Source organism: Tachyglossus aculeatus, chromosome X4, assembly GCF_015852505.1.
Source record: "Tachyglossus aculeatus isolate mTacAcu1 chromosome X4, mTacAcu1.pri, whole genome shotgun sequence".
NCBI lineage: Eukaryota > Metazoa > Chordata > Mammalia > Monotremata > Tachyglossidae > Tachyglossus > Tachyglossus aculeatus.
The window spans coordinates 59,547,023-59,572,390 of record NC_052098.1 but is presented as its reverse complement, the minus strand read 5'-3'; the positions used below and the strand labels follow the sequence as shown (position 1 = coordinate 59,572,390).

The window sequence follows — 25,368 nt, the reverse complement described above, 5'->3', positions numbered from 1 at the left end:
CTCCCCGAGCGGCGGCGGGGAGAGGGACGGCCGGACCGTCATTTCCTGGGCGGGATGGACGGGCGGGGCGCGGCGGCGGCGGCGGCGGCCGGAGGACCCCAGCGCAGAGCCGGCGGAGCGGGGCCGGCTCCCCGTCCTCCATTGCCGCCGTTCTGAGACGAAGGGGCCGGGGCCGGGCGCCAGCCTCCCGGGGCAGGTGAGAGGCGAAGGCGGTCGCTCTCTGTCTGTCTGTGTGTCTGTGGAGAGAGAGAGAGAGAAGGAAGAAAGGAAAGAAAGAGAGAGAGAGAGAGAGAGAGACCCGCCCGTCGGCCTGCATTTTCACAAGCCATTGTTAGGGGCAATGCGGCGATCTGCTCTTCCGCCGGGAGGGGGCGGCAGGAGGAGCGAGCGGGGACGGAGTGCGCATGCGCAGCGGACGCCCGGCAGGCCGGAAAATCAATCAATCATCCATCATCATCATCATGGTGGCATTGATTAAGCGCTTACTATGTGCAAAGCACTGCTCTAAGCGCTGGGGAGGTTACCGAGTGATCCGGTTGCCCCTCGGAGGGCTCGCAGTCTTCACCCCCGTTTTCCAGAGGAGGTCACTGAGGTCCAGAGAAGAAGAAGAATGATGATAATGATGGAGTCTTCATCCCCATTTTCCAGAGGAGGTCACTGAGGCCCAGAGAATAATAATAATAATGATGGCATTGATTAAGCACTTAAGCAGGTTGTCCCTCGGAGGGCTCACAGTCTTCACCCCCATTTTCCAGAGGAGGTCACTGAGGCCCAGGGAATAATAATAATAATGATGGCATTGATTAAGCGCTTAAGCAGGTTGTCCCTCGGAGGGCTCACAGTCTTCACCCCCATTTTCCAGAGGAGGTCACTGAGGCCCAGAGAATAATAATAATAATGATGGAGTCTTCATCCCCATTTTCCAGAGGAGGTCACTGAGGCCCAGAGAGGAGTAATAATAATGATGGCATTTATTAAGTGCTTACTATGTGCAAAGCACTGCTCTAAGCGCTGGGGAGGGTGCCGAGTGATCAGGTTGTCCCTCGGAGGGCTCACATGTCTTCACCCCCATTTTACAGAGGAGGTCACTGAGGCCCAGAGAATAATAATAATGATGATGGCATTGATTAAGTGCTTACTATGTGCAAAGCACTGCTCTAAGCGCTGGGGAGGGTCCCGAGTGATCAGGTTGCCCCTCGGAGGGCTCCCAGTCTTCACCCCCGTTTTCCAGAGGAGGTCACTGAGGCCCAGAGAATAATAATAATAATAATGATGGAGTCTTCATCCCCATTTTCCAGAGGAGGCCACTGAGGCCCAGAGAAGAATAATTTATGATAATGATGGCATTGATTAAGCACTTAAGCAGGTTGCCCCTCGGAGGGCTCACAGTCTTCACCCCCATTTTCCAGAGGAGGTCACTGAGGCCCAGAGAATAATAATAATAATAATGATGGCGTTTATTAAGCGCTTACTACGTGCAAAGCACTGCTCTAAGCGCCGGGGAGGTTACCGAGTGATCCGGTTGCCCCTCGGAGGGCTCACAGTCTTCACCTCCATTTTCCAGAGGAGGTCACTGAGGCCCAGAGAAGAATAATAATAATAATGATGGAGTCTTCATCCCCATTTTCTAGAGGAGGTCACTGAGGCCCAGAGAAGAAGAAGAATAATAATGATGGAGTCTTCACCCCCATTTTCCAGAGGAGGTCACTGAGGCCCAGAGAAGAAGAATAATAATGATGATGGCATTTCTTAAGCGCTTACTACGTGCAAAGCACTGCTCTAAGCGCTGGGGAGGTTACCGAGTGATCCAGTTGCCCCTCGGAGGGCTCGCAGTCTTCACCCCCATTTTCCAGAGGAGGTCACTGAGGCCCAGAGAATAATAATAATAATAATAATAATAATAATGGAGTCTTCATCCCCATTTTCCAGAGGAGGCCACTGAGGCCCAGAGAAGAATAATTTATGATAATGATGGCATTGATTAAGCACTTAAGCAGGTTGTCCCTCGGAGGGCTCACAGTCTTCACCCCCATTTTCCAGAGGAGGTCACTGAGGCCCAGGGAATAATAATAATAATAATAACGATGGAGTCTTCATCCCCATTTTCCAGAGGAGGTCACTGAGGCCCAGAGAGTAATAATAATAATAATAATAATGATGGCATTTATTAAGTGCTTACTATGTGCAAAGCACTGCTCTAAGCGCTGGGGAGGGTGCCGAGTGATCAGGTTGTCCCTCGGAGGGCTCACAGTCTTCACCCCCATTTTACAGAGGAGGTCATTGAGGCCCAGAGAATAATAATAATGATGATGATGGCATTGATTAAGCGCTTACTATGTGCAAAGCACTGCTCTAAGCGCTGGGGAGGTTACCGAGTGATCCGGTTGCCCCTCGGAGGGCTCGCACTTCACCCCCATTTTCCAGAGGAGCTCACTGAGGCCCAGAGAAGAAGAATAATAATGATGATGGCATTTCTTAAGTGCTTACTATGTGCAAAGCACTGCTCTAAGCGCTGGGGAGGTTACCGAGTGATCCGGTTGCCCCTCGGAGGGCTCGCAGTCTTCACCCCCATTTTCCAGAGGAGGTCACTGAGGCCCAGAGAATAATAATAATAATGATGATGGCATTTATTAAGCACTTACTATGTGCAAAGCACTGTTCTAAGCACTGGGGAGGTTACCGAGTGATCAGGTTGCCCCTCGGAGGGCTCACAGTCTTCATCCCCATTTTACAGAGGAGGTCACTGAGGCACAGAGAATAATAATAATGATGATGATGGCATTGATTAAGCGCTTACTATGTGCAAAGCACCGTTCTAAGCGCTGGGGAGGTTGCAAAGTGATCACGTTGCCCCTTGGAGGGCTCACAGTCCTTAATCCCCATTTTCCAGAGGAGGTAACTGAGGCCCAGAGAATAATAATAATAATAATAATGATGGCATTTATTAAGCACTTACTGTGTGCAAAGCACCGCTCTAAGCACTGGGAAGGTTACCGAGTGATCAGGTTGCCCCTCGGAGGGCTCACAGTCTTCATCCCCATTTTCCAGAGGAGGTCACTGAGGCCCAGAGAAGAATAATAATAATGATGATGGCATTTGTTAAGTGCTGACTATGTGCAAAGCACTGTTCTAAGCACTGGGGAGGTTACCAAATGATCAGGTTGCCCCTCGGAGGGCTCACATTCTTCATCCCCATTTTCCAGAGGAGGTCACTGAGGCCCAGAGAAGTGAAGTGACTTGCCCAAACTCACCCAGCTGACAATGGGCGGAGCCGGGATTCGAACCCGTGACCTCCGCCTCCAGAGCCCGGGCTCTTTCCACTGAGCCACGCTGCAGCAACCGTATTTATTGAGCACTTACTGTGTGCAGGGCACTGTACTAAGCGCTTGGGAAGTCCAAGCTGGCAACACATAGAGACAGTCCCTACCCACTCATTCATTCAATCAATCAATCGTATTTATTGAGCGCTCACTGTGTGCAGAGCACTGTACTAAGCGCTTGGGAAGTACAAGTTGGCAACATATAGAGACATTCATTCATTCAATCGTATTTATTGAGCGCTTACTGTGTGCGGAGCACTGTACTTACCCACCTTACCTCCTTCCCTTCCCCTTATATATGTATATATGTTTGTATATATTTATTACTCTACCCATATTTATTACTGTGGGCTCACAGTCTAGAAGGGGGGCGTGCAGGACCCTCGCTCCTCTCCCCTTTGGAAGAAGCGGTGGTGGGAGAAGCCAGGTGATGAGGGCCGGAAAAAGACTGGGGAGTAATGGACGGTTAGTCGTCCTCCTCCGAGCCGTCAGGGAGAACACGACGAAGGGATTTGTTAAGCGCTCACCGTGTGCCCAGCACTGTGCGAAGCGCTGGGGTGGAGCCAAGCTGATCAGGTTGGCCCACGTGGGGCCCACGGGCTCCGTCCCCATTTTCCAGAGGAGGGAACCCAGCAGAAGTCAAGTGACTTGCCCAAAGCCCCACGGCCGAGAAGTTGGCGGAGCCGGGTTTCGAACCCACGACCTCCGACTCCCAAGCCCGGGCTCCTTCCCGTTAAGCCCCGCCGCTTCTCTGACCCGAAAGAGAAAAATCCATTTTTTTTTTTTAAATAGCATTCAGTCGTATTTATTGAGCGCTGACCGTGAGCAGAGCGCTGTACTACGAGAAGTTGGCGGAGCCGGGTTTCGAACCCACGACCTCCGACTCCCAAGCCCGGGCTCCTTCCCGTTAAGCCCCGCCGCTTCTCTGACCCGAAAGAGAAAAATCCATTTAAAAAAAAAAAAAAAGCATTCAGTCGTATTTTTTGAGCGCTGACCGTGAGCAGAGCACTGTACTAAGCGCTTGGAAAGTCCAATTCGGCAACAGGTAGAGACGGTCCCTTCCCAACAGCGGGCTAGAAGTGGGGAGGGGACAGACAACGAAACAGAACAAGCAGCAATATCAGTAAATAGAATTATAGCTACACGCACGTCATTAATAACATAAATAGAATAATAAATATGGCACATATAGGCACAAGGGCCGTGGGGAGGGGCAGAGGAAGAGGGGGGCTCAATCTGGGAAGGCTTCCTGGAGGAGGCGGGCTTTCTTCAGGGGATCTAGGAGGGCCGAACTGGGAATCGGAGTTGCTTCAGAAAGAGGCGTTTAGCAGCGTTTTTACCCTTTTTAGGGCTAGTTGGTACCGTAAAGTGCCGATTGCACGAACAGCCGATTGGCAACCGTAAGAACGATCGGATCTGATGCGCTTGACTCCACGTATGCGGCATGTAGGCATATCGGAGGGGTCGCTTGAAAAATAACTTGCTAAAGGAAAGCAAGATGGTAAAAAAAAAAAACCAAAAAAAACCCAAAGGGGAAGGAAATGGTGAGTTCCCCGGGATCAGCATCGCTTTTCTCGGTAGTCGGCACAAATCCTCCAAAATCATCCGGTGCTTTCGGGTGACCAATTTGCAGGACATCCGTTGCGTTTGTGCGACTCTAGTGCTCGGAGGAAAAGTAAGATGATTTTTTTTCAATTTTTTCCGCGGACACAGGCCGTAAACCGTGGAGTTGGCTGAAGAGGAGTTGGTGTATTCCATCCTGGCCGCAAAACTCCTTGAAATCTTTTTCTTGGGTTTGGGTTTCCCCAGCGTGATTCAAATCGCAGATTCTCCAGACGTTTGCTGTAATTTGACTGTAGCTTTCGACTCTGCGTTACATTTCTCATGTACTCAGACATTACTTTCGCCTACAAAGGGATCTGGCGACGCTCTCCCCTTTCTACTTTGGCTCTTCAGTACAGATAGTGCCAGAAAAGTTGACTGGTGTTAGGGTAGCATTAAAGTGGAATGTAATATCACACGGGACCTTTTGTCTAAGTATAAACGCCGAAAGACAGCTGTCTCAATGGCACTGCTGCCCGTTGACGGGTGTTTTCCTTCTCCGATTTTAGGTACTCGAAGCTTTTTCCCTTGGCTTTAGTAGACTATACCTTGATCAGGTTTCTAGGTGGCCGCTCAGAGAAGAGAAATTCTGGAATGGTTCAATAATCGATCTCATAGCGCATTTTGTTAGGGAGCCTTAGTTTTAGCGAGGCGATATGGAGTTCGTGTCCTAGGTTAATGATTTTGCTTGATTGATAGAAATTCAGTTCGGCGTTTGCATTATACGTGATACCTTAAAAGAATCAACTGAAAGGCATCTATAGCCGGATGGTTTTAGTAGAGGTTATTTTACTCGGCGACTTCAATACGACGCGATCGAAAGTTTCGTTACGGCCGATGGAGTTTGATTTTTTTTTTTTTTTTTTAAACCAGTTCAGTCAGTGCTCTTGAGGTAATGGCCCACTGCAAAACCATCTATTTTGTCGAAACGCCTAGGCCACATTATCCAGTCCCGTGTTGAGACTGTAGTTGTCATGGCATTTATTAAGTGCTCACTGCGTGCTAAGCACTGGGGCGATTAAGAGATTGTCGGAGGTGACCCGGCTCCGTAAATGGGGAAGGCAGGTGTTCCCGACGAGTGGAACAAGAAGTTTGAAGTGAACCGAACCGAGGGGGCAGAGGATTCCCCAAGGGAAAGGGGTGGTTCAGGGGTTCTCAGTTCATTGTTTCTACTGCTTTCTTCTCTCCGTCTCCCTTTGACAGCGTGAGGCTTCAAAAAAACTGGACTCCTTGTACATCACTCTTTCATGGGAAGTTGATTCTGGCCAAACCCTCCCAAGATACTGTACAGGCATCCCCCAGGTTACAACTACCCCGGTGATACCACCAATCTCTTGTTCGATGCCTTATCCCATGCATTCGCCCGACCGGCCCCGATGTCCCGGCCGAGCGCTCCAGGTAAGTAAATCCCTCCCCGCCACCCTTCCCCCCCCCACCCCCCGTTTTAGCGGAAGGACCGAAAGAAGTCGCCGAGCTGGGGAGGCGACTTCACTGAGACATGGGGGAAGCGGATGGCGACGAGTTCGTCGTAGCTCGTTCAGAGGAGTCGTCGTCCCGCCCGGACCGTGTCCGACGCGTCGCTCAAGATGCCGGGCCAGATGAAGGGCTAGCGCCGGTTCGCCCCTCCGCCAGCTCGAAATCTGGGGATTATAAAGTCAGCTTTCAAAGGAGCGGGGTGAACTTGGAAAACGGGATGGAAGAAGACCCTAATGGAGGGGGGGGGGGGGTTCAAAAGCTTTGGTCGGGCCGGACGGTGCCGCTTCAAGAAGAAAAGAAGGCTGACGTTCAGTAGCCGCTGGCAAAATCTTCACCAGAGCTGAACGCTCACAGTCAGGAGAACCAAGCTTCCACTGCTGCAGCCTCTTGCAAAGGACTCCTCGTACTGCAACTTCTTTATTTCTGGAAAATTGTGATGTTATGTTTTGAATTGTGTGAATAAAGATGAAGGACCAGTTGAGCGACCCTTATCTTTACGGTATACGGCACACAAAGGGATTTCGTAGCACTTTCCCGGAGGTCCTTGAATCGGTCTCCCCACAGTGAGGCTGCATTTTCAAGGTCGTAACCTGGTTGTAGCATGGGGATGCCTGTTTGCATAGCTAAAAAAACCTAAACTTGAGGAAACCTATCAGCCTCTGAGTATACCAGGTTTCAATCAAAATGTACTGTCGGATGTCATAACTCATCAGGGGAAAAATTTGTCTTACTACTCTTGAGTTTAAAAAAAAAGCATAGAAAAGTGACTCTCTCTCTCTCTCTCTCTCCCTCCCTCCCTCCCTCTCCCTCCCCTCTCTTTCTTTCTTTCTTTTAAAAATCCTCAGTACTGGAAGGAGCACAATCAATACTGATATCTAGTGGACTCTTTCTATTTATAGAAGTGCGGTTCTCCACAGTTAAGCTTCTGAAATGGCTTTTGGATTAAAAACCAAGGAGGTAAGTACTGTTTCAAAGAGGTGCCCTTTTGGTGCAGGGTGTGGAATATATGGAAGTAGGCAAAATGGAAGAAGTCCAAATCGAGATGGAACCGAATTAAAAATTAAGTTCTCCCAACTGGATTTAACTGCCAGGGAGTGCTTAACACTGAGCTTTCAGAGGTATTTCATTTTTCTTCGGGCGATGGGGTGTTCTTTCGTTCGCAATTACGCTACTGTCGCTATCCTCTGGAGACTGCTGGGCCCTGAGGCTTTTGCGAGTTGGGGAGATAAACAAGAATGGGTGAAAACACTCTGCAGAGTTAAATGCTTTTTGGATGGTGCCTGCCACGTATATGGACAGGTTGGGAGCATCCCCTGGGGCCGGTTGACAAATCGCAACAGCGTGTCAGTCGGCGAAACAGGAGGTCTAAAAAAAAAACCCGGAGCGGGGATAGAACTTGTGATCCTGACGTACGTACAGACCCGAACACGAATCTCACGAGGCTGGTGTCGTACAGTTGGATCGGATGATTTAAAGCTGAAACGGGTGGGGGGTAAAGTCAGAGATGTCGTGAAAGGCTCTCTGCCGTGTCTCCGGCGGTTGTCAGTCGAGGGGTCCCCGGGCTCAGGCGTGTCCTATTCGGAATTTACTTCCTAATAATGGAACTGCCGGCCCTCACGCCCTGGGTGCTTCAAGACAATCACAGCAACCTCCAGCGCGTTTTTTCCTTCCAGTAATTTACAAGATTACAGTGATGCGAGATGACTGTAGAAAAAGATCGATATAAAAGTAGAAATGCGGTAGCTTTTACGGGCTTCAGAAGACTCTGGGCCGGTGAAGCCGAACGAAACTTGCTCTAGGAATGCCTCCAAAGGGGGAGGCCGTGTGGCTCAGTGGAAAGAGCGCAGGAGTCGGGGAAGCGTGGGTTTGAGCCCCAGCTCTACCACCGGCCTGCGGGGTGATGTCGGGTGATGTCGGGCAAGTCACTGAATCCCTCGGCAGCCGTTTCCTCACCTGTAAGAAACGGAGATCTGATAACCCTGCATCTCCCCCAGCACCTTGCCCGTAGCAAGCACTTAGTAAATGCCATGCCATAGAAAGCCCAAGGGTGTATACGGAGCCAACTCGCTCCTGAAAATTTCTCTGGATGTTTTCGGGTTTGTTCCTTCACTTCCTGCTCTGCCACACCCCAACCTTGTTTCACAGCAACTCAAGAAATAACCACTTTCTGGCTAGGTTTTGATTGCCAAACAAACATACCTGGTAGCTTCCTCTTGCCTGTTAGTTGGGCAGGTGTGTGTGTGTGTGTGTGTGTTTGTGTGTATGGCTGGAGGCAGTAAGTGTAGCTGTGGAGTCATTTGTCTCGTTCACACAGATAAATAACATCACCCTTGGTACTAAATCCACAACTGTACTGGACTGTATGGTTTTTCATGTTGTGTATCTACGTGTTTGGGCCCCTTGGTTTGCTTTGTTCTTAGCTAAAAATGGAAATTAGTGCAAATACAGAGTTGTTAAATCCGTCCGATCTCTTTTGGATTGATCAGACACTTCAGTTTGGAACTAAGGCCGTGGACTTTTTAAATAAAGATATTGAAATTGACTTCTGTCTAGCAACAGATGAGCCGTAAGACTTATTGTATGAAGCGTGCAGCCTCAAGGGCTGTTTCTGCCGAGCATCTCTGACCGTAGATGTGCGTTCTGGTCTCCAGAAATCTTGCTTTTCCGTGTCGCTGCACCTCCAGTCAGCTGTTGCTCGTTCTTTTTCTCGTGGGCGGCACGTGCCCCTCTCCGAAGTTCCTGGTCGCTTGCGATTGCTTCCCGCCCAGGGAGTTGGTTTAATCAGACCTGTTGAAGTATGGATTTCCGAGCCCGCTTCTAACCAGTGCCGAAGGAAAAACAGTGCTGCCCCAGAGATCAGCCTTGTAATTACTTGCTAGTCATTATTATCTTTTGCCAATTTGCCGTTTGGCCTGCCTGCTAAATGCCCAGACCAGAGACTGTTCAATGCCCTAGATATTGCAGCATTCCGGTACTTTGGGACTTTCTTTATGCCATTTAGTCTCGCCACTGCTTGTGAAATTGGTCAACTCATCTCCTCACCTTATTTTTCCTCCCTTTTGCGTCGCCTCTGCACTTGAGTTTGTACTGAGAAGCGGCATGGCGTAGCGGATAGAGCACAGGCCCGGGAGTCAGAAGGTCACTCGTCTGCCGTGTGACCTTGGGCTGGTCACTTTCCTTCGCCGGGCCTCAGTTACGTCATCTGGAAAATAGGGATGGAGACTGTGAAGCCCCACGTGGGACGGGGACTGTGTCCAACCCGATTTGCTTGGGTCCACCCCAGCGCCTAGTACAGTGCCTGGCACATAGCGCTTAACAAATACCATTACTATTATTACCCTCTAAGCACGCTGATACCCCAGTTCACGGCATTTTTGTTCATGTGCTTACACTCTGTTCAATCGTATTTACTGAGCGCTTACTGTGTGCGGAGCACTGTACTAAGCGCTTGACACTCTTGCTACCCGTATCTGAGTCTGTTTCCCCCACAGGATTTTGAGCTCCTTGAGGTCAGGGGTCCTAACTATCAGCTCTGTTGGCACTCTCCCCAGCACTTAGTTCAGCGCTCTGCACGCAGTAAGCGTTCATCATCATCATCATCATCAATCGTATTTATTGAGCGCTTACTATGTGCAGAGCACTGTACTAAGCGCTTGGGAAGTACAAATTGGCAACATATGGAGACAGTCCCTACCCAACAGTGGGCTCACAGTCTAAAAGGGGGAAGTAAATTGATTGACTAGTCAGTGCTTTTAGGCTGTGGAAGTCCCTTGGACATTTTTTCCGTGAATTGAAACATCCCAAGAGAGTGCACTGCAGAGGTAATAGAACTTTATTACAAGAGAAGGAATGTGCTTTTTTGCTCCCGTAACCAGAGCGGTTAAATGGAAATTGTACCACACTTGCCCTCGGCGTTATGGGGGAGTGTTGGCTAAAGGACTGACTCTTTCGGTAAGTCGCGTGCCCGAAAATAAGTCGAAAGTTGTTGCCTTATGCCGTCGAGTCGTCTCCGAGCCGTAGCGACGCCCTAGACGCATCTCTCCCGGAACGCCGCGCTTCCACCTGCGGTCGTTCCGGTAGCGTATCCAGAGAGTTTTCTTGGTAAAAAAAATCCGGAAGCGGTTTACCATTGCCTCCTTCTGCACAGTAAACGAGTCTCTGCCCGGCACGGGTGAGTTTTGATCTGTAGCGGATTTCCTTCCACTCGTTAGCCACTGCCCAAGCTAAGAATGGGATGGATATGCCTCTTCTTGACTCTCCCTCCTGGAGCTGAGACTGGTAGAGTATTGGAAACTCTCCAGGTGCGACCCTGAGAGGAAGTTGAAACTACCTCTAGTTAATCGAATTGTGCGCTTACTGTGCGCAGGACACTATACTAGACGCTTGGGGGTGTACAGTATGACAGAGGTGGTAATATTTCCCGCCCACAGCGCGCTTACAAGTCCTTTTATCTGGAGGCTCAAACAGGAATAGGTATGGCAATGATAAATTGGACAGCCTTAAGTTCTCAGGTTTTGCCTTATTCGGGACAAGCTAAGGCCTCCAGACCTTGTCTGCTTGATCTTGATGATGTCAAAGGAAAAACGAATCTTGAAATTTTGTAGTTGTAATTTGGTCACCAGTTTTAACCCTAGTTCACCGATTGGTTCAACCGGTGGTATTTTATCGAGCGCTTACAGTGTGCAGAACACTGTACTAAGCTCTTGGGAGAGTACAGTACCGCAGAGTTGGTAGACACGTTCCCTGCCCGCAAAGAACTTACAGTCCAGAGGGGATTGGATGATTGGATTTTTTTTTTTTAATGGTATTCAAGTGCATACTGTGTGCAAGGCACTGCTAAGCACTAGGCTAGATGCAAGGTAATCAGGTTGGATGCAGTCCGTGTCCCTCGTGGTGCTCACCGCCTTAATCCTCATTTTATAGATAAGGCTCCACCAGCTGTCAGCTGTGTGACCTTGGGCAAGTCACTTCTCTGGGCCTCAGTTCCCTCATCTGTAAAACGGGGATGAAGACTGGGAGCCCCACGTGGGCCAACCTGATCATCTTGTATCCTCCCCAGCGCTTAGAACGGTGCTTTGCGCATAGTAAAGCGCTTAACAGATGCCATCGTTATTATTATAATTATAAGGGAACTGAGGCACAGAGAAGTGATTCGGGCTGCCAGGCCCATGCTCTATCCACTAGGCCGTGCTGCTTCTCTGGGGTGATTTTCGTTTCTCGTCATTCAGTTATTTAAAAAGAAACCCAACACGACCTATTGAATACGTTGTGGTAATTTTCTGAGACAGCGCATCTTTTTATGTCCGTACGATTATTCTGCCTTCTCTGTTCAAGCAGCCCGCCGTAGCTAATGCTTCTTTACATTACCTATCCTCTCACACCCGCAGAGGCGGGTCGATTCATTTCTTCCGAGGGGGGAGAGTTCCCTCGTCTCCTTCCAGTTTGGGAGGTGCTTTCTCTGCCTTTAGTGTCCTCACCCATGCGAAAGGGAGGTCTGCCCTTTTGCAGCGGGGCTCAGCGGAGAGAGCCCGGGCTTTGGAGTCAGAGGTCATGGGTTCAAATCCCGGCTCCGCCACTTGCCAGCCGTGTGACTTCGGGCAAGTCACTTCACTTCTCTGTGCCTCAGTTACCTCATCTGGAAAATGGAGATTAAGACCGTGAGCCCCACGTGGGCGAACCTGATCACCTTGTAACCTCCCCAGTGCTTCGAACAGTGCTTTGCACATAGTAAGCGCTTAATAAATGCCACCATTATTATTATTACTATTTATTATTATTACTAATCGTTCATTCAGTCGTATTTACTTAGCGCTTACTGTGTGCAGAGCACTGTACTAAGCGCTTGGGAAGTGCAAGTCGGCAATTGTGCCGTTATGGCTGATCAGCTCCTCTCAGGACCAGCCCAGAACAAGACTTCTTATCCAAACCTTGTTGTCTGTTGATGTCTGAACTTCATTCCTGGCCGTCATCATCAGTGGGATCTATTGAGCGCTTACTGTGTGCAGAGGAGTTGGGAGAGTGCAATACAGCAGAGTTGATAGGCGGGTCCCCTGCCCACAACAAGCTTACGGTCTAGTGGAGGAGACGGACGTTAATGTGATCGATTTCCTCTAGGGCCAGGGCTCTGCCGGGGACCCAAAATTCAAGTCAGAATGCTTGAATCAGGACTTGCCCTCGACCTTGCCAGCGCTTAGAACAGTGCTCGGCACATAGCACTTAACAAACACCATAATTATTATTATTATTATTATTATTAGACCTGAAGCAAGAGCCCCACCAGCAAAGTTTCATCACCCAGCCCTGGGATAAAGGGCAGATGCAAACAGATTAGCCTGGGCCAAATTCAGCCCTTAGTGCTGGGGGCTGCCCATCCTAAGCTAACCCGGAAACCAGCCCCGAATACTTATCCCCTCCATCCTTGGGGTTGGTGGGCTGTGTTGGAAATGGTCAGAATTTGAGGAGCTTTTCTAAATAAAGCAGAAAAGCAACCGCTAGCTAGAGAAAACCCGGTCCACAGCCACCCCTTAACGCACTTGAGCAAGAACCCGGTATCATCAGCGGAAAATGGTAAAATAAGAATGGATGGACTCGTTGTTCTTTGGGTTTTATTCCGTCTTTGTACAACTCTGATACTCTGAGCAAGTCCTGGGACTATTCCAACTTTCCCGTCCATCCTCTGAAGAAGATGAGCAGTGATGGTGTCCGTTTGCCCTGGACTGGTGATGCCTAGGCTGAGTTGGTAGCATTGAAGAGTCAGTGAAAGTAGATCATGAAGTAAGTCCCTTAAGGCTCTGCATGTGGTAAGCACTCATTAAATACCCTTACTATAAGGAAAATAAACGACTGTTGGAAAAAAAAGATTATGCAAACTTCCTACGTTTTCCAGTTAGCTCTGTAAAAAGTAGTAAAAAATTGACGTATCTAGCAGATTTGATTTCTGTCACCAATGCAGGTAGGTACAAATTGAGACAGATTCAATGCTGTTGGGGTAATAGTTAATGAAAATTGCTGTTGAGAGGAAACTTCATTTGGGGGACTTGCCTGTACACGTCTGCGGATGACGTTAGTGTCATCAAGACCCGGTGGCAGGAGTATCACCCCCATGAGATTGGCACCCTCTCGGTGCCATTAGCGTTTTGCACTTCCCCTTTGCCCCCTTTCTCGGCCTCAAACCGTTAGGCAACCCCACGCGTAGCCCAGGGGCTGAGGTGTGAGGGTGGCAGCGGTAAACGGTGGGCACCTGCAGGGGAGACAACTATGGTGTGGCTGCCAGGGCAGACCAGGTTGGAGTGACGTACTGGCCGGGCGGGTGGGAGGGAGGCGGGAAGGGAATGGGAAGATCCTGTCCTGAAGCTCAGTGAGGACGGGAAAAGCGGTGGTGGAAGAGGAGACGACCGCGTGGCAGGAAAGGTGAGTCTCTTCCCTCTTTTCCATCCTCCGCCCCCCCTTTTTTTTCTTCCCCCTTTCTCATCCTACTCCTTCCTTGTCTTCCCTGTTCCCCCATTTCCTCCTTTCCATTCCCCATTTCTCCCATTTTGCCCCCTTTCCTCTCTTCTTCCCTCCTTCCTTCATTCTCCCTGCCTCTTTCCCATCTTCCCCTCTGCACTTTTCCTCCTTTCCTCGCTCCCCCCCCACACCCCAGATGAAAAGCCGGCACCCCTGACGACAACTGCTCCTCTTCCGGAATCGTCTCTTTAGAAAAGGAAAGAATGATTTGTTGTTGCAGTGGAGAAGGGGGAGGGAGGAGAGAGAGAGCTGTGCAAAATAGCACAAAGACAAACATTTTTTTAACCACTTGAATTAGGTCGGTTTTTCCCCTGTGCCTTCTACCCATTTCTTCTTCTTGGGAAATAGGCAGAGAGCAGAATCCCAGTTCTCACCGTCTTTTCAAATAAATCTCTCTGCAGTATTGAGGTGTCAATAACCAGTTGTTCCTGGGCTTGCGGACGGAACCGTTTTATCATAATAATAATGATGGCATTTATTACGCGCTAACTACGTGCAAAGCACTGTTCTAAGCGCTGGGGAGGTTACGAGGTGATCAGGTTGTCCCACGTGGGGCTCGCAGTCTTAATCCCCATTTTACAGATGAGGTAACTGAGGCATAGAGAAGTGAAGCGACTTGCACTAAGTCACACAGCTGACCAGTGGCAGAGCCGGGATTTGAACCCATGACTCATGGGTCCATTCTCAAAGAGTAGGGAGTGCAGAGGCTTTATGGAAAGTGAGGGTTGCCGAACTGGGAAGCTTTATGGCTCCCGGAAAGTGCCTTAAAAGACATTTGGGATCACGCATAGTTAGCTTAACCCAGGCCTCCTCCGGGCTCCGGTCTTATGATGCTGTTGTAATATTTTCAGGCAGGCCGTCAAAAATTTTATGGCAATCCTCTCCATTTGGCGAGTGAGGTGTATGGAGAATTATAGTACCTCATATGCTGATAAGCTAGTTACTCATCTAAGATTTATTTATCTCAAAGAGGTAGAGTTTTTTTGGATAACAGGGAATATGCCGAAGTTCCAATTAGAAGGAAGAGATCTGGTGAAAAGGGAAGACGATAATCTTGGCTGGTTTATCACCTCGCTGATTCCTTTGGCTCTCTCATTCTTAAAACCTTTCCCCATTTGGATGTCGTTCTCCCACACTGAGTCCACACTGAACAGTGTAAAGGGAGAAATTGTCAATTTATGTGGTGGTTTATTCCGTGGAGGCAGCTAGCCTGGATCGTTGAAGAGCCAGAGTGTATTTTGGACTCTGATTATCTGGCTGGGCTATGCCAGTGACTCATACTGAACTGAGTAATTGTCGAATCTCCACGTCGTGTTTATAGGTTTGGCCTCAGATACGGTATTCCACCGTGGTTTGGGTAGTAGGAGCATTTATTGAACGCCTATTTGGTGGGCAGTGCACTTCTTAGGCACTTGGGAAGTACAGAATAATGAACTGCCGTCTTCCCTGCCCATAAGGAGCTCGCACTCTAACTGGGGAGACAAACAGAACAATAGTAGGGTGATCAAAATAAATACATTGAGCGGACACATGCGCCTAAGTGCATCGAAGGGCATCGAGAAGTTCATTAGTGCTAGTTTTTTGGGTTTGTATTTTTTTTAAACACATAACCCACTTTGCCTATCTCTTTCCTAAAGCGTATGGCCAAGCTTACGGTCTAGTCGAAACGGGCTTCCTGCTCCTCAATCTCCTTGCGGGTAGAGGTTGTGTCTTCTAGTTCAGTGCTCCGCACCCAGTAATCAGTCAGTGGTATTTATCCGGCGCTTGCTGTGTGCGACACACATACCCTTGGGAGAGTACGGTCAAGTTAGGTACTCAACAAATGCCATTGATTTGACTGTAGTTGGCCCAGAAAGGTGGCACATGGCATGCTCCTCTAGTGCCCAAATGGCATGGGCCGCCTTGCCACTCACCCCAGCCCTCTTTTCAAGTGGATCCTGATAGGACACAAATTCCCCGTTACCCACCCCAAGAAATCTCCCTCTGCCCCGCTCTCCTCCCACCTGCCTCTGGTAGATCTGATTTTGGGACTTTCCTTAGCGTTTTTATTTTCTTTGTCCTGTCAACCGTTGGCTTGGTGGGTCCTCAGACCGTCTCGCGGAGCATTCGTTGCTTGGGTGTGGCGGTGTTTGACTTTTAGGTAATAGAAAACTGACTAAGCTCACTTTGCCAAGGGCTTCGAACAGTACTCGGCCCACAGGAAACACTCAATATATACCATCGATTTGATTGATTAGACTCTCTAGTCACGGGAGAGCATTCAAACTAAACCACACATAATAATGATGGCATTTGTCAAGCGCTTACTATGTGCAAAGCACTGTTCTAAGCGCTGGATGCCAATAGATGTTTGTAGTCATTCATTCAGTCGTATTTATTGAGCACTTACTGTGTGCAGAGCACTGTACTAAGCGCTTCAGAAGTACGAGTTGGCAACATATAGAGACGGTCCCTACCCGACAGCGGGCTCACAGTCTAGAAGGGGGAGACAGACAACAAAACCAAACATATTAACAAAATAAAATAAATAGAATAAATATGTACAAGTCAAATAGAGTAATAAATACGTACAAACATACAGGTGCTGCGGGGAGGGGAAGGAGGTAAGGCGGGGAAATGGAGGGGGAGAGGAAGGAGGGGGCTCAGTCTGGGAAGGCCTCCTGGAGGAGGTGAGCTCTCGGTAGGGCTTTGAAGGGAGGAAGAGAGCTAGCTTGGAGGATGGGCGGAGGGAGGGCATTCCAGGCCAGGGGGATGACGTGGGCCGGGGGTCGACAGTGGGACAGGCAAGAACGAGGCAAAGTGAGGAGATTAGCGGCAGAAGAGCGGAGGGTGCGGGCTGGGCTGGAGAAGGAGAGAAGGGAGGTGAGGTAGGAGGGGGCGAGGGGATGGACAGCCTTGAAGCCCAGGGTGAGGAGTTTCTGGCTGATGCGTAGGTTGATTGGTAGCCACTGGAGATTTTGAGGAGGGGAGTAACATGCCCAGAGTGTTTCTGCACAAAGACGATCCGGGCAGCGGCGTGAAGTATGGATTGAAGTGGGGAGAGACAGGAGGATGGGAGATCAGAGAGGAGGCTGATGCAGTAATCCAGTCGGGATAGGATGAGTGATTGAACGAGCAGGGTAGCGGTTTGGATGGAGAGCAAAGGGCGGATCTTGGCGATGTTGCGGAGGTGAGACCGGCAGGTTTTGGTGACGGATTGGATGTGAGGGTTGAACGAGAGAGCGGAGTCGAGGACGACACCAAGGTTGCGGGCTTGTGAGACGGGAAGGATGGTAGTGCCGTCAACAGAGATGGGAAAGTCAGGGAGAGGGCAGGGTTTGGGAGGGAAGACAAGGAGTTCAGTCTTGGACATGTTGAGTTTTAGGTGGCGGGCAGACATCCAGATGGAGATGTCCTGAAGGCAGGAGGAGATGCGAGCCTGGAGGGAGGGAGAGAGAGCAGGGGCAGAGATGGAGATTTGAAAGTCGAAGACTTTGCCTTCCCAAGGCTTTTGGTTTGTCTTCTAATGCCATTTCATCCTCAACCTTGCTCTTCACTTCTCCCATTCTTTATATGTGTATACAACAATTTGTAAGTTGTGCGTTCTGATAACTATTCATTATGGCTTTTATCTAGGAGACTCCTCTGGGTATTAGGAGACTAGAGCTTAAGTCAATCAATGTCATTTATGGAGCATTACTGTTTGTAGAGCATTGTACTAAGCGCTTGGGAGAGTAAAACACCATAAGTAGATGCCTACCGTTGGCGAGTTAACGTCTTCTACAGAACTAGTTTTAAGATAGGGACGGCGCTCTAGAGTGTAAGTTGCTTGTGGTCAGGAAACATGTCTACAATTCGGTTATATTGTACTCTCCCAAGTGCTTAGTATAGTGCCCTGCATGCAGTAAGTGCTAAATAAATACTATTGATTGATTGGCTTATTAGATTATCAGCCTTTCGTAGGTCTGCTCAGTTACACAGGGCTTTCTTCAAACTCTGCCTTCCCTAGTTCAGATTCCTGCCACGGAGATCACATTGCAAGCGCTCAGTAAATACCATTGGTGATTGGTGATAATTTTTTCAAATAGACTGCTTAATCCAGATTCAGGCACCTTAAACATTCTGGGTACGACTTTGGATGGAAGACAAAGGGACAGTCACAGGGTACGAAGGATCCGATCTCTTTCTAGCACACAACTTCGTATTCATTCATCCATTCAATGGTATTTATTGAGCGCTTACTGTGTGCAGAGCACTGGACTAAGCGCTTGGGAAGTACAAGTCGGCAACATATAGAGACGGCCCCTACCCAACAACGGGCTCACAGTCTAGAAGGGGGAGACAGACAACAAAACAAAACATGTAGACAGGTTCTTATCTTTCTGCCGTTTTAAACAGAGTGGCCAGATGTAACGTGTTGGGTGTCAGTATGATAAAATATTGAAGTTTTGGAAAACTCTGGCCAACGGGATTTCCCTTCATTGCTGTAGAGGCCGGCGAAGGAAGCGCCCAATTCGTCGCCCTGCCCCACGTCCAGGTTTGACAGGATGTCATCATGTTATATTGATGGTATTTATTAAGTGCTTATTATGTGCAAAGCACTGTTGTAAGCGCTGGGGGGGATACGAGGTGATTAGGTTGTCCCACGTGGGGCTCACGGTCTTAATCCCCATTTTACAGATGAGGTAACTGAGGCCCAGAGAAGGTAAGTGACTTGCCCAAAGTCACCCAGCTGACAAGTGGCGGAGCCGGGATTAGAACCCGTGACCTCTGACTCCCAAGCCCGGGCTCTTTCCACTGAGCCACACTGCTTCTACTGGGATGGCATCAGGTTACTCTAAGTGATGTCACTAAATCCCGCAGCCCCACTGTATTACCGACCCCTTGTGATGCGTTGTTACCCCCAAAGCCCTTCCCTCCACAGCCTCCAAGAGCTCCTTGTAATAATAATAATAATAATAATAATAATAATGTTGGTATTAAGCGCTTACTATGTGCAAAACACTGTTCTAAGCGCTGGGGTAGTTAAAAGATCATCAGGTTGTCCCACATGGGGCTCACAGTCTTCACCCCCATTTTATAGATGAGGGAACTGAGGCCCAGAGAATAATAATAATAATAATGATGGCATTTATTTAGCGCTTACTATGTGCAAAGCACTGTTCTAAGCGCTGGGGAGGTTACAAGGTGATCAGGTTGTCCCCCGTGGGGCTCACAGTCTTGATCCCCATTTTATAGATGAGGGAACTGAGGCCCAGAGAAGAATAATAATAATAATGATGGCATTTATTCAGCGCTTTACTATGTGCAAAGCACTGTTCTAAGCGCTGGGGAGGTTACAAGGTGATCAGGTTGTCCCCCGTGGGGCTCACAGTCTTGATCCCCATTTTATAGATGAGGGAACTGAGCCCTAGAGAATAATAATAATAATAATGATGATGGCATTTATTCAGCGCTTACTATGTGCAAAGCACTGTTCTAAGCACTGGGGAGGTTACAAGGTGATCAGGTTGTCCCCCGTGGGGCTCACAGTCTTGATCCCCGTTTTCCAGATGAGGTAACTGAGGCCCAGAGAAGTGAAAGTGGCTTGCCCAAAGTCACACAGCCGGCAATTGGCGGAGCCGGGATTTGAACCCATGATCTCTCTGACTCCAAAGCCCGGGCTCCTTCCACTGAGCCACGCTGCTTCTCTAGCGAAGTCACCCGGTTGACAAGTGGCAGAGCCGGGATTAGAACCCACGACCTCTGACTCCCAAGCCCCGGCTCTTTCCCCTGGACTGGGCTAGGCGCCCCGAAGGGTGGCACGGGAGGGAGGAGGAGCTGAAGAGGACTGGTGGGGCGGGGGAGGAGATCAGATATCTTGTCAACCGAGTGGCCCCTGAAGAAATTTGGTGGCCGCTTCTTCACTCTGCGACTCGCTGCCTTGGCCCTCTCTGACATTTCACCTTGCGGAGCCGCCGTCTCGAAGAGGTCCCGCTTGGCTGCCGTCTCTGGGCGGGGAGGAGGGAGCCAAACAGTGCCCAGCCTCCCCTCCCACTTGCCGACCCCAAAGCGGCGGCCTTTTTCATTTCCTGGGTGAAGCTGGGCCTGCCCAGTGATCGTTCTCATTTTTCCAAGCAGTAACGCCTTATCCAGCTCCCTCAATTCGTCGATTCTGTTCCAGTCTAAAACCGGAGGTTTAGGAGGGCGAGAGATTCTCACTCACGCTCGTGGGTGCCGCGTCATTCATTCATTCAATCGTATTTATTGAGCGCTTACTGTGTGCAGAGCACTGGACTAAGCGCTTGGGAAGTACAAGTTGGCAACACATAGAGAGGGTCCCTACCCAAGGGCGGGCTCACAATCTAGAAGGGGGAGACAGACAACAAAACGAAGGGCAGCTCTACTATGTCCAGGCGTGCTCTGAGGGTGAACGGGGGTTTTCCCCAAAGCCCGTGGCTTTTCCCCCCCAGCGCTACAGCCTTTTTCCCATTTTGGAACATCCGAAGGTTAAAAATAACGTGACTGCCTGTTGACTGGTCAAAGAGCGATGGTACAATTCTTGGTCGTCCCAGGGAATAGGGAGCTTAAGTAGGGGTCCAGGATGGGCTCGGGAGGCAGAGGAGGGCGGGGAACCCATCTACCTGTATATATGCTTGTATATATTTATTACTCTATTTATTTTACTTGTACATATCTATTCGATTTATTTTATTTTGTTAGTATGTTTGGTTTTGTTCTCTGTCTCCCCCTTTTAGACTGTGAGCCCACTGTTGGGTAGGGACCGTCTCTATATGTTGCCAACTTGGACTTCCCAAGCGCTTAGTACAGTGCTCTGCACACAGTAAGCGCTCAATAAATGCGATTGAATGAACGAATGAATGATGGTACAATTCTCGGGCGTTCCGGGGAATAGGGAGCTTAAGTAGGGGTCCAGGATGGGCTCGGGAGGCAGAGGAGGGCGGGGGACCCATCTACCAACTCTTGTATTCTCCCAAGTGCTTAGTACAGTGCTCGGCCCACGGTAAGTGCTCAGTATATCCGAATGATTGATTGATTGGGATCGGAGGAAGCTTCATTTTTCTCTCATTTGGGGAAAAGGAATCCTGGGCAAGCTAGGTCAAAAGGGCGGCCTGAGGGTTTCTAGACCCGATTCGTCTCTGCTCATATGTGAGCAAAAGGTTTTCCTTCCTGCAGGCCTTTTCTTCCCTCCCTCACCTGTGACCTAGATGGGGAGAGTGGGGAGGGTGGGAGAGCCCTTTTTCCCGTACCGCATCTCGGGGCGGGCTGTCTTTGGGTTCAGAGTTTTCTCTCCGTCCACAAAGTGCGTCGGCAGCCGAAATGCTGGCGCTGGGCAGATTGAGAATGCGGTCCTGGGGGACAACTGGTACATTCTTCAGGAACCCAGGAGCAAGCTTGGGTGAAAAGGAGAATGGAAGTGGGAGGGGGACTGGGAGGCTTCCAGGGAACGCACATTCCCGAGCTTAGAGGAGAGTCTGTTGTTTCTAAAATGTGTCTCTGCAGCAGCTCCTGATTCACTCTTGCCGCCCTTTTATGGGGCGAGAGCCGGAGGGGAGGTATTTTCGTCTTCTCCCAAATCAATCAATCAGTGGTATTTATTGAGCGCTTACTGTGTGCAGAGCACTGTTCTGAGGGCCTGGGAGAGTACAAGTGCGACAGGATGAAGCGCCTGGCACAGTGCTCTGCACACAGTAAGCGCTCAATAAGTACGATTGAATGATTAGCAGACACGTCCCCTGCCCGTAACGAGCGGTCTAAAGTGTCGTTAGCCAATTGCAGGGTCCCAGCGACTGGTGGACGGCTCGGTCGTTTCACACGAAGACTGTGAGCCCGTTGTTGGGTCGGGAACGTCTCTGTGTGTTGCCGATTTGTACTTCCCAAGTGCTCAGTACAGTGCTCTGCACACAGTAAGTGCTCAATAAATAGGACTGAATGAATGAGCAAAGTCTTTCGCGGGCATGTTTTCTACCCCTAGCTTTTGAAGAGGATGGACGTGTTCGAATGGGCTACGTTCATCAGAGTCTATGAGCTCTTCTTTTCATTTTTTGTTAACCACTGTGTGCCGGGCACTGTACTAAACACTGGGGCAGGTCCAAGTTTATCGGGTTGGACACAGTCCCTGTCCCACATAGGACTCACCCTCTTAATCCCCGCTTTACAGATGAGGTAACTGAGGCACAGAGGGGCGAAACGGCTCGCTCAACGTCACAGGCCGACAGGCGGCGGAGCCGGGATTAGAACCCAGGTCCTCTGACTCCCGGGCCCGCGGTCTTTCCGCTAGGCCACGCTACTCTTCGCGGGGGCTGGGAACGTGTCTCCCGACTCTGTTGTATCGCCCTCTCCCAAGCACGTAGTACAGTGCTCCCCACTCAGTAAATACCGTTTTTTGATTGATGCTCTGTCTACGGTTTAATGTAAGTCTGTGGTTAATTCTTTCCATTTTCAGATTCAGCCCCCTGACTTTATTTAAAGAGTTGAGGGTTTCAGATGTAGCGTATTATTAGGTCTCATAATATTTTTTTTTTCCCTCCTTTTCTCCCGCAGGATCATGGATTTTCCCGGACACTTTGAACAAATCTTTCAGCAGCTAAATTACCAGCGTCTGCACGGTCAGCTCTGCGACTGTGTCATCGTGGTGGGAAACAGGCATTTTAAAGCCCATCGTTCAGTGCTGGCGGCATGCAGCACGCATTTCCGGGCCCTCTTCACCGTAGCCGAGGGCGATCAAACCATGAACATGATCCAGCTGGATAGCGAGGTGGTGACAGCCGAGGCTTTTGCCGCTCTGATCGACATGATGTACACCTCCACCCTGATGCTCGGGGAGAGCAATGTTATGGACGTCCTGCTGGCAGCCTCACACCTGCATTTGAATTCGGTTGTTAAAGCGTGTAAGCATTACTTGACTACGAGGACCCTGCCCATGTCCTCCCCGAGCGATAGGGTTCAGGAGCAGAACGCCCGGATGCAGCGGTCTTTTATGCTTCAGCAGCTCGGACTGAGCATAGTGAGTTCCGCGCTAAATTCCAGTCAGACCGCGGAGGAGCAGCAGCCCTCCCTGGGCTCGTCGATGAGAAGTAACATGGAGCAGCGGACCACTTTTCCCATAAGACGCCTCCACAAGCGGAAACCGCCGCCCGACGACCGGGCCAGGCAGCGGATCAGGCCCGCTATGGACGAGTCCCTGATCTCCGACGTTGCCCCGGAGAACGGCCAGTCGGGGATTCATCCCCGGGAGGAGTTCTTCTCGGCCGACTCGCTGAAGATCGTGGACAACGTGAAGTCCGACGCCGTCGCCGAGACCCAGGAAGACGGCGCGATCCTGTTCGACCAGCCCTTTGGGGCTCCGGAGGACGCCCAGGTCCCCAGTCAGTCCGACAACGGCGCGGGGAACATTTCACACATGACCATGGCGTCGCAGGCCACTCAGGTGGAGACGAGTTTCGACCAGAAGGCCGTCTCTGAGAAGAGCGGCTACCAGTGTGAAAATCCAGAAGAGAACCTCAACGAGAAAGAGCACATGCGAGTCGTGGTCAAAGCCGAACCCCTGAGCTCCCCCGAGCCCCAGGACGAAGTGAGCGATGTCACCTCCCAGGCAGAAGGCAGTGAGTCCGTGGAAGTGGAAGGCGTCGTCAGCGCCGAGAAGATCGAACTGAGCCCCGAGAGCAGCGACCGCAGCTTCTCGGACCCGCAGTCCAGCACCGACAGGGTAGCGGACATTCACATGATGGAGGAACACAAGTCCTCTTTTAGCATCTCCAACTTCCTGAACAAGAGCCGAGGCGGCGCTTTCAGCGCCAGTCAGAACAACGACGACAACATTCCCAACACCACCAGCGACTGCAGGATGGACGCGGAGGCGTCTTACTTGATGAGTCCGGAATCGGGGCCCAACAACGGCAGCTCCTCCGCTACGGTCTCCCACGTGGACAACCCGTTCAGCGAACCCGGAGACTCCCATTTTGTCCGCCCCATGCAGGAAGTCATGGGTCTTCCCTGCGTGCAGACGTCGGGATACCGGGCGGCGGAACAGTACGGGATGGACTTCCCCAGGTCCGGTTTGGGATTGCATTCCCTCTCCAGAGCGATGATGGGTTCCTCAAGGGGTGGAGCCAGCAACTTCCCAGGTTACCGGCGCATAGCGCCCAAAATGCCGGTGGTGACCTCGGTTCGGAGCTCCCAGATGCAGGATAACGCGGCCAATTCCCAGTTAATAAACGGGGCCACGTCCTCTTTTGAAAACGGGCACCCTTCCCAGCCCGGGCCCCCGCAGTTGACCAGGGCGTCGGCCGACGTCCTCTCGAAGTGTAAGAAGGCCCTCTCGGAGCACAATGTGTTGGTGGTGGAAGGGGCCCGCAAGTATGCCTGTAAAATCTGTTGCAAGACGTTCTTGACCCTTACCGACTGCAAGAAGCACATCCGCGTGCACACGGGGGAGAAACCCTACGCCTGCTTGAAGTGTGGCAAAAGGTTCAGTCAGTCCAGCCATCTGTACAAGCATTCTAAGACTACGTGCCTCAGGTGGCAGAGTAGCAATCTACCCAGCACTTTGCTTTAATCCCCTTCCGCCCGTAAAGAGTAAATTCCGATGCCCGTTCGCAAACAGACCATCTCGACCGAGCGCTTTTGGCGGGAAGCCGTCTCACCCGAGACCTGCGGGTGGGAAGCCGTTCTAACCGCGAACTCACGGTGGACACGTAACACCACTCTGAGGTTTCAGACTGGGCGATGGCTTTTGTGAATCGATAATCGGTGGTTCTTGAGCGCTCGCTGTGCGTGCGGAGCCCGGCGCTAAGCGCTCGGCCGGCCGTCAGGTGCGGAGTTAGAGCGAGGCGCTTGTGCTGGTTTGTCCTTGGGAGAAAATGGAAGCGTAGGGAGACGAAATCGCCCTTTTGGAGTGGGGCTGCAGGGTGGCGAAAATAGGTAGTACCTGACGACGTTAAGCACGGCTCGTTTGGAGGATAAGCTGAAGTGCAAATTTCTTGAGCAGTTTTCGGAAAACGCGTGAGAGCATTTCGACCGCGTCTTGTAAGTTTTGAGTTGGGACATCGTGTGATTATAAGCAGTGATGCAAAGAGCTCTTTACTGGTACTAAAGAGGACCGTGTCCCTTGAAGGGGGGAGGACCTAGAGGTTCGTCAGTCTGCCATTAAATGCTTTCAAGTGTATTATGGAGCTAGTTTTAGGGGTTCCGAATGTACTGTATTTTTTATTTGGGGCCGACCCGCAGTAACAGACGCTGCGCTGTGATGGTGCTGACAGTGAGTCCAGGACCGGTATCCTTTTGGACAGCTAGATGTACATACTTTGGAATACGGCAAGCTCTCCCGTGAAACGTTCCGGCGGTTTTCCCCGTTTTGAAACAAAATCGTATGTATACTTGTATTGCGCGTTGACGTGAAGTACTGTTTCTGTATGTGCTATTCTTAGCAGTATTTTAACCAACTTGTATTTCAAATGGTAACATACATAGAAAATCTGAAAAG

General features: G+C 50.3%; 1 protein-coding gene across 3 annotated transcripts; it reads left to right on the top strand.

Moving 5' to 3' along the window:
- Positions 1 to 25,368, top strand: ZBTB5 (zinc finger and BTB domain containing 5). 3 transcript variants are annotated; one of them, XM_038769891.1, is made up of 4 exons: positions 1 to 196; positions 6,126 to 6,320; positions 7,244 to 7,355; positions 22,428 to 25,368. In XM_038769891.1, exon 4 carries the CDS (start codon positions 22,432 to 22,434, stop codon positions 24,439 to 24,441), a length of 2,010 nt encoding a protein of 669 aa, XP_038625819.1. In that variant the 5' UTR covers positions 1 to 196; positions 6,126 to 6,320; positions 7,244 to 7,355; positions 22,428 to 22,431; the 3' UTR covers positions 24,442 to 25,368. The 3 variants fall into 3 exon arrangements, with proteins under 3 accessions (XP_038625819.1, XP_038625821.1, XP_038625820.1); XM_038769892.1 differs by lacking the exon at positions 1 to 196 and having other exon boundaries at positions 5,461 to 6,320; XM_038769893.1 differs by lacking the exons at positions 6,126 to 6,320; positions 7,244 to 7,355.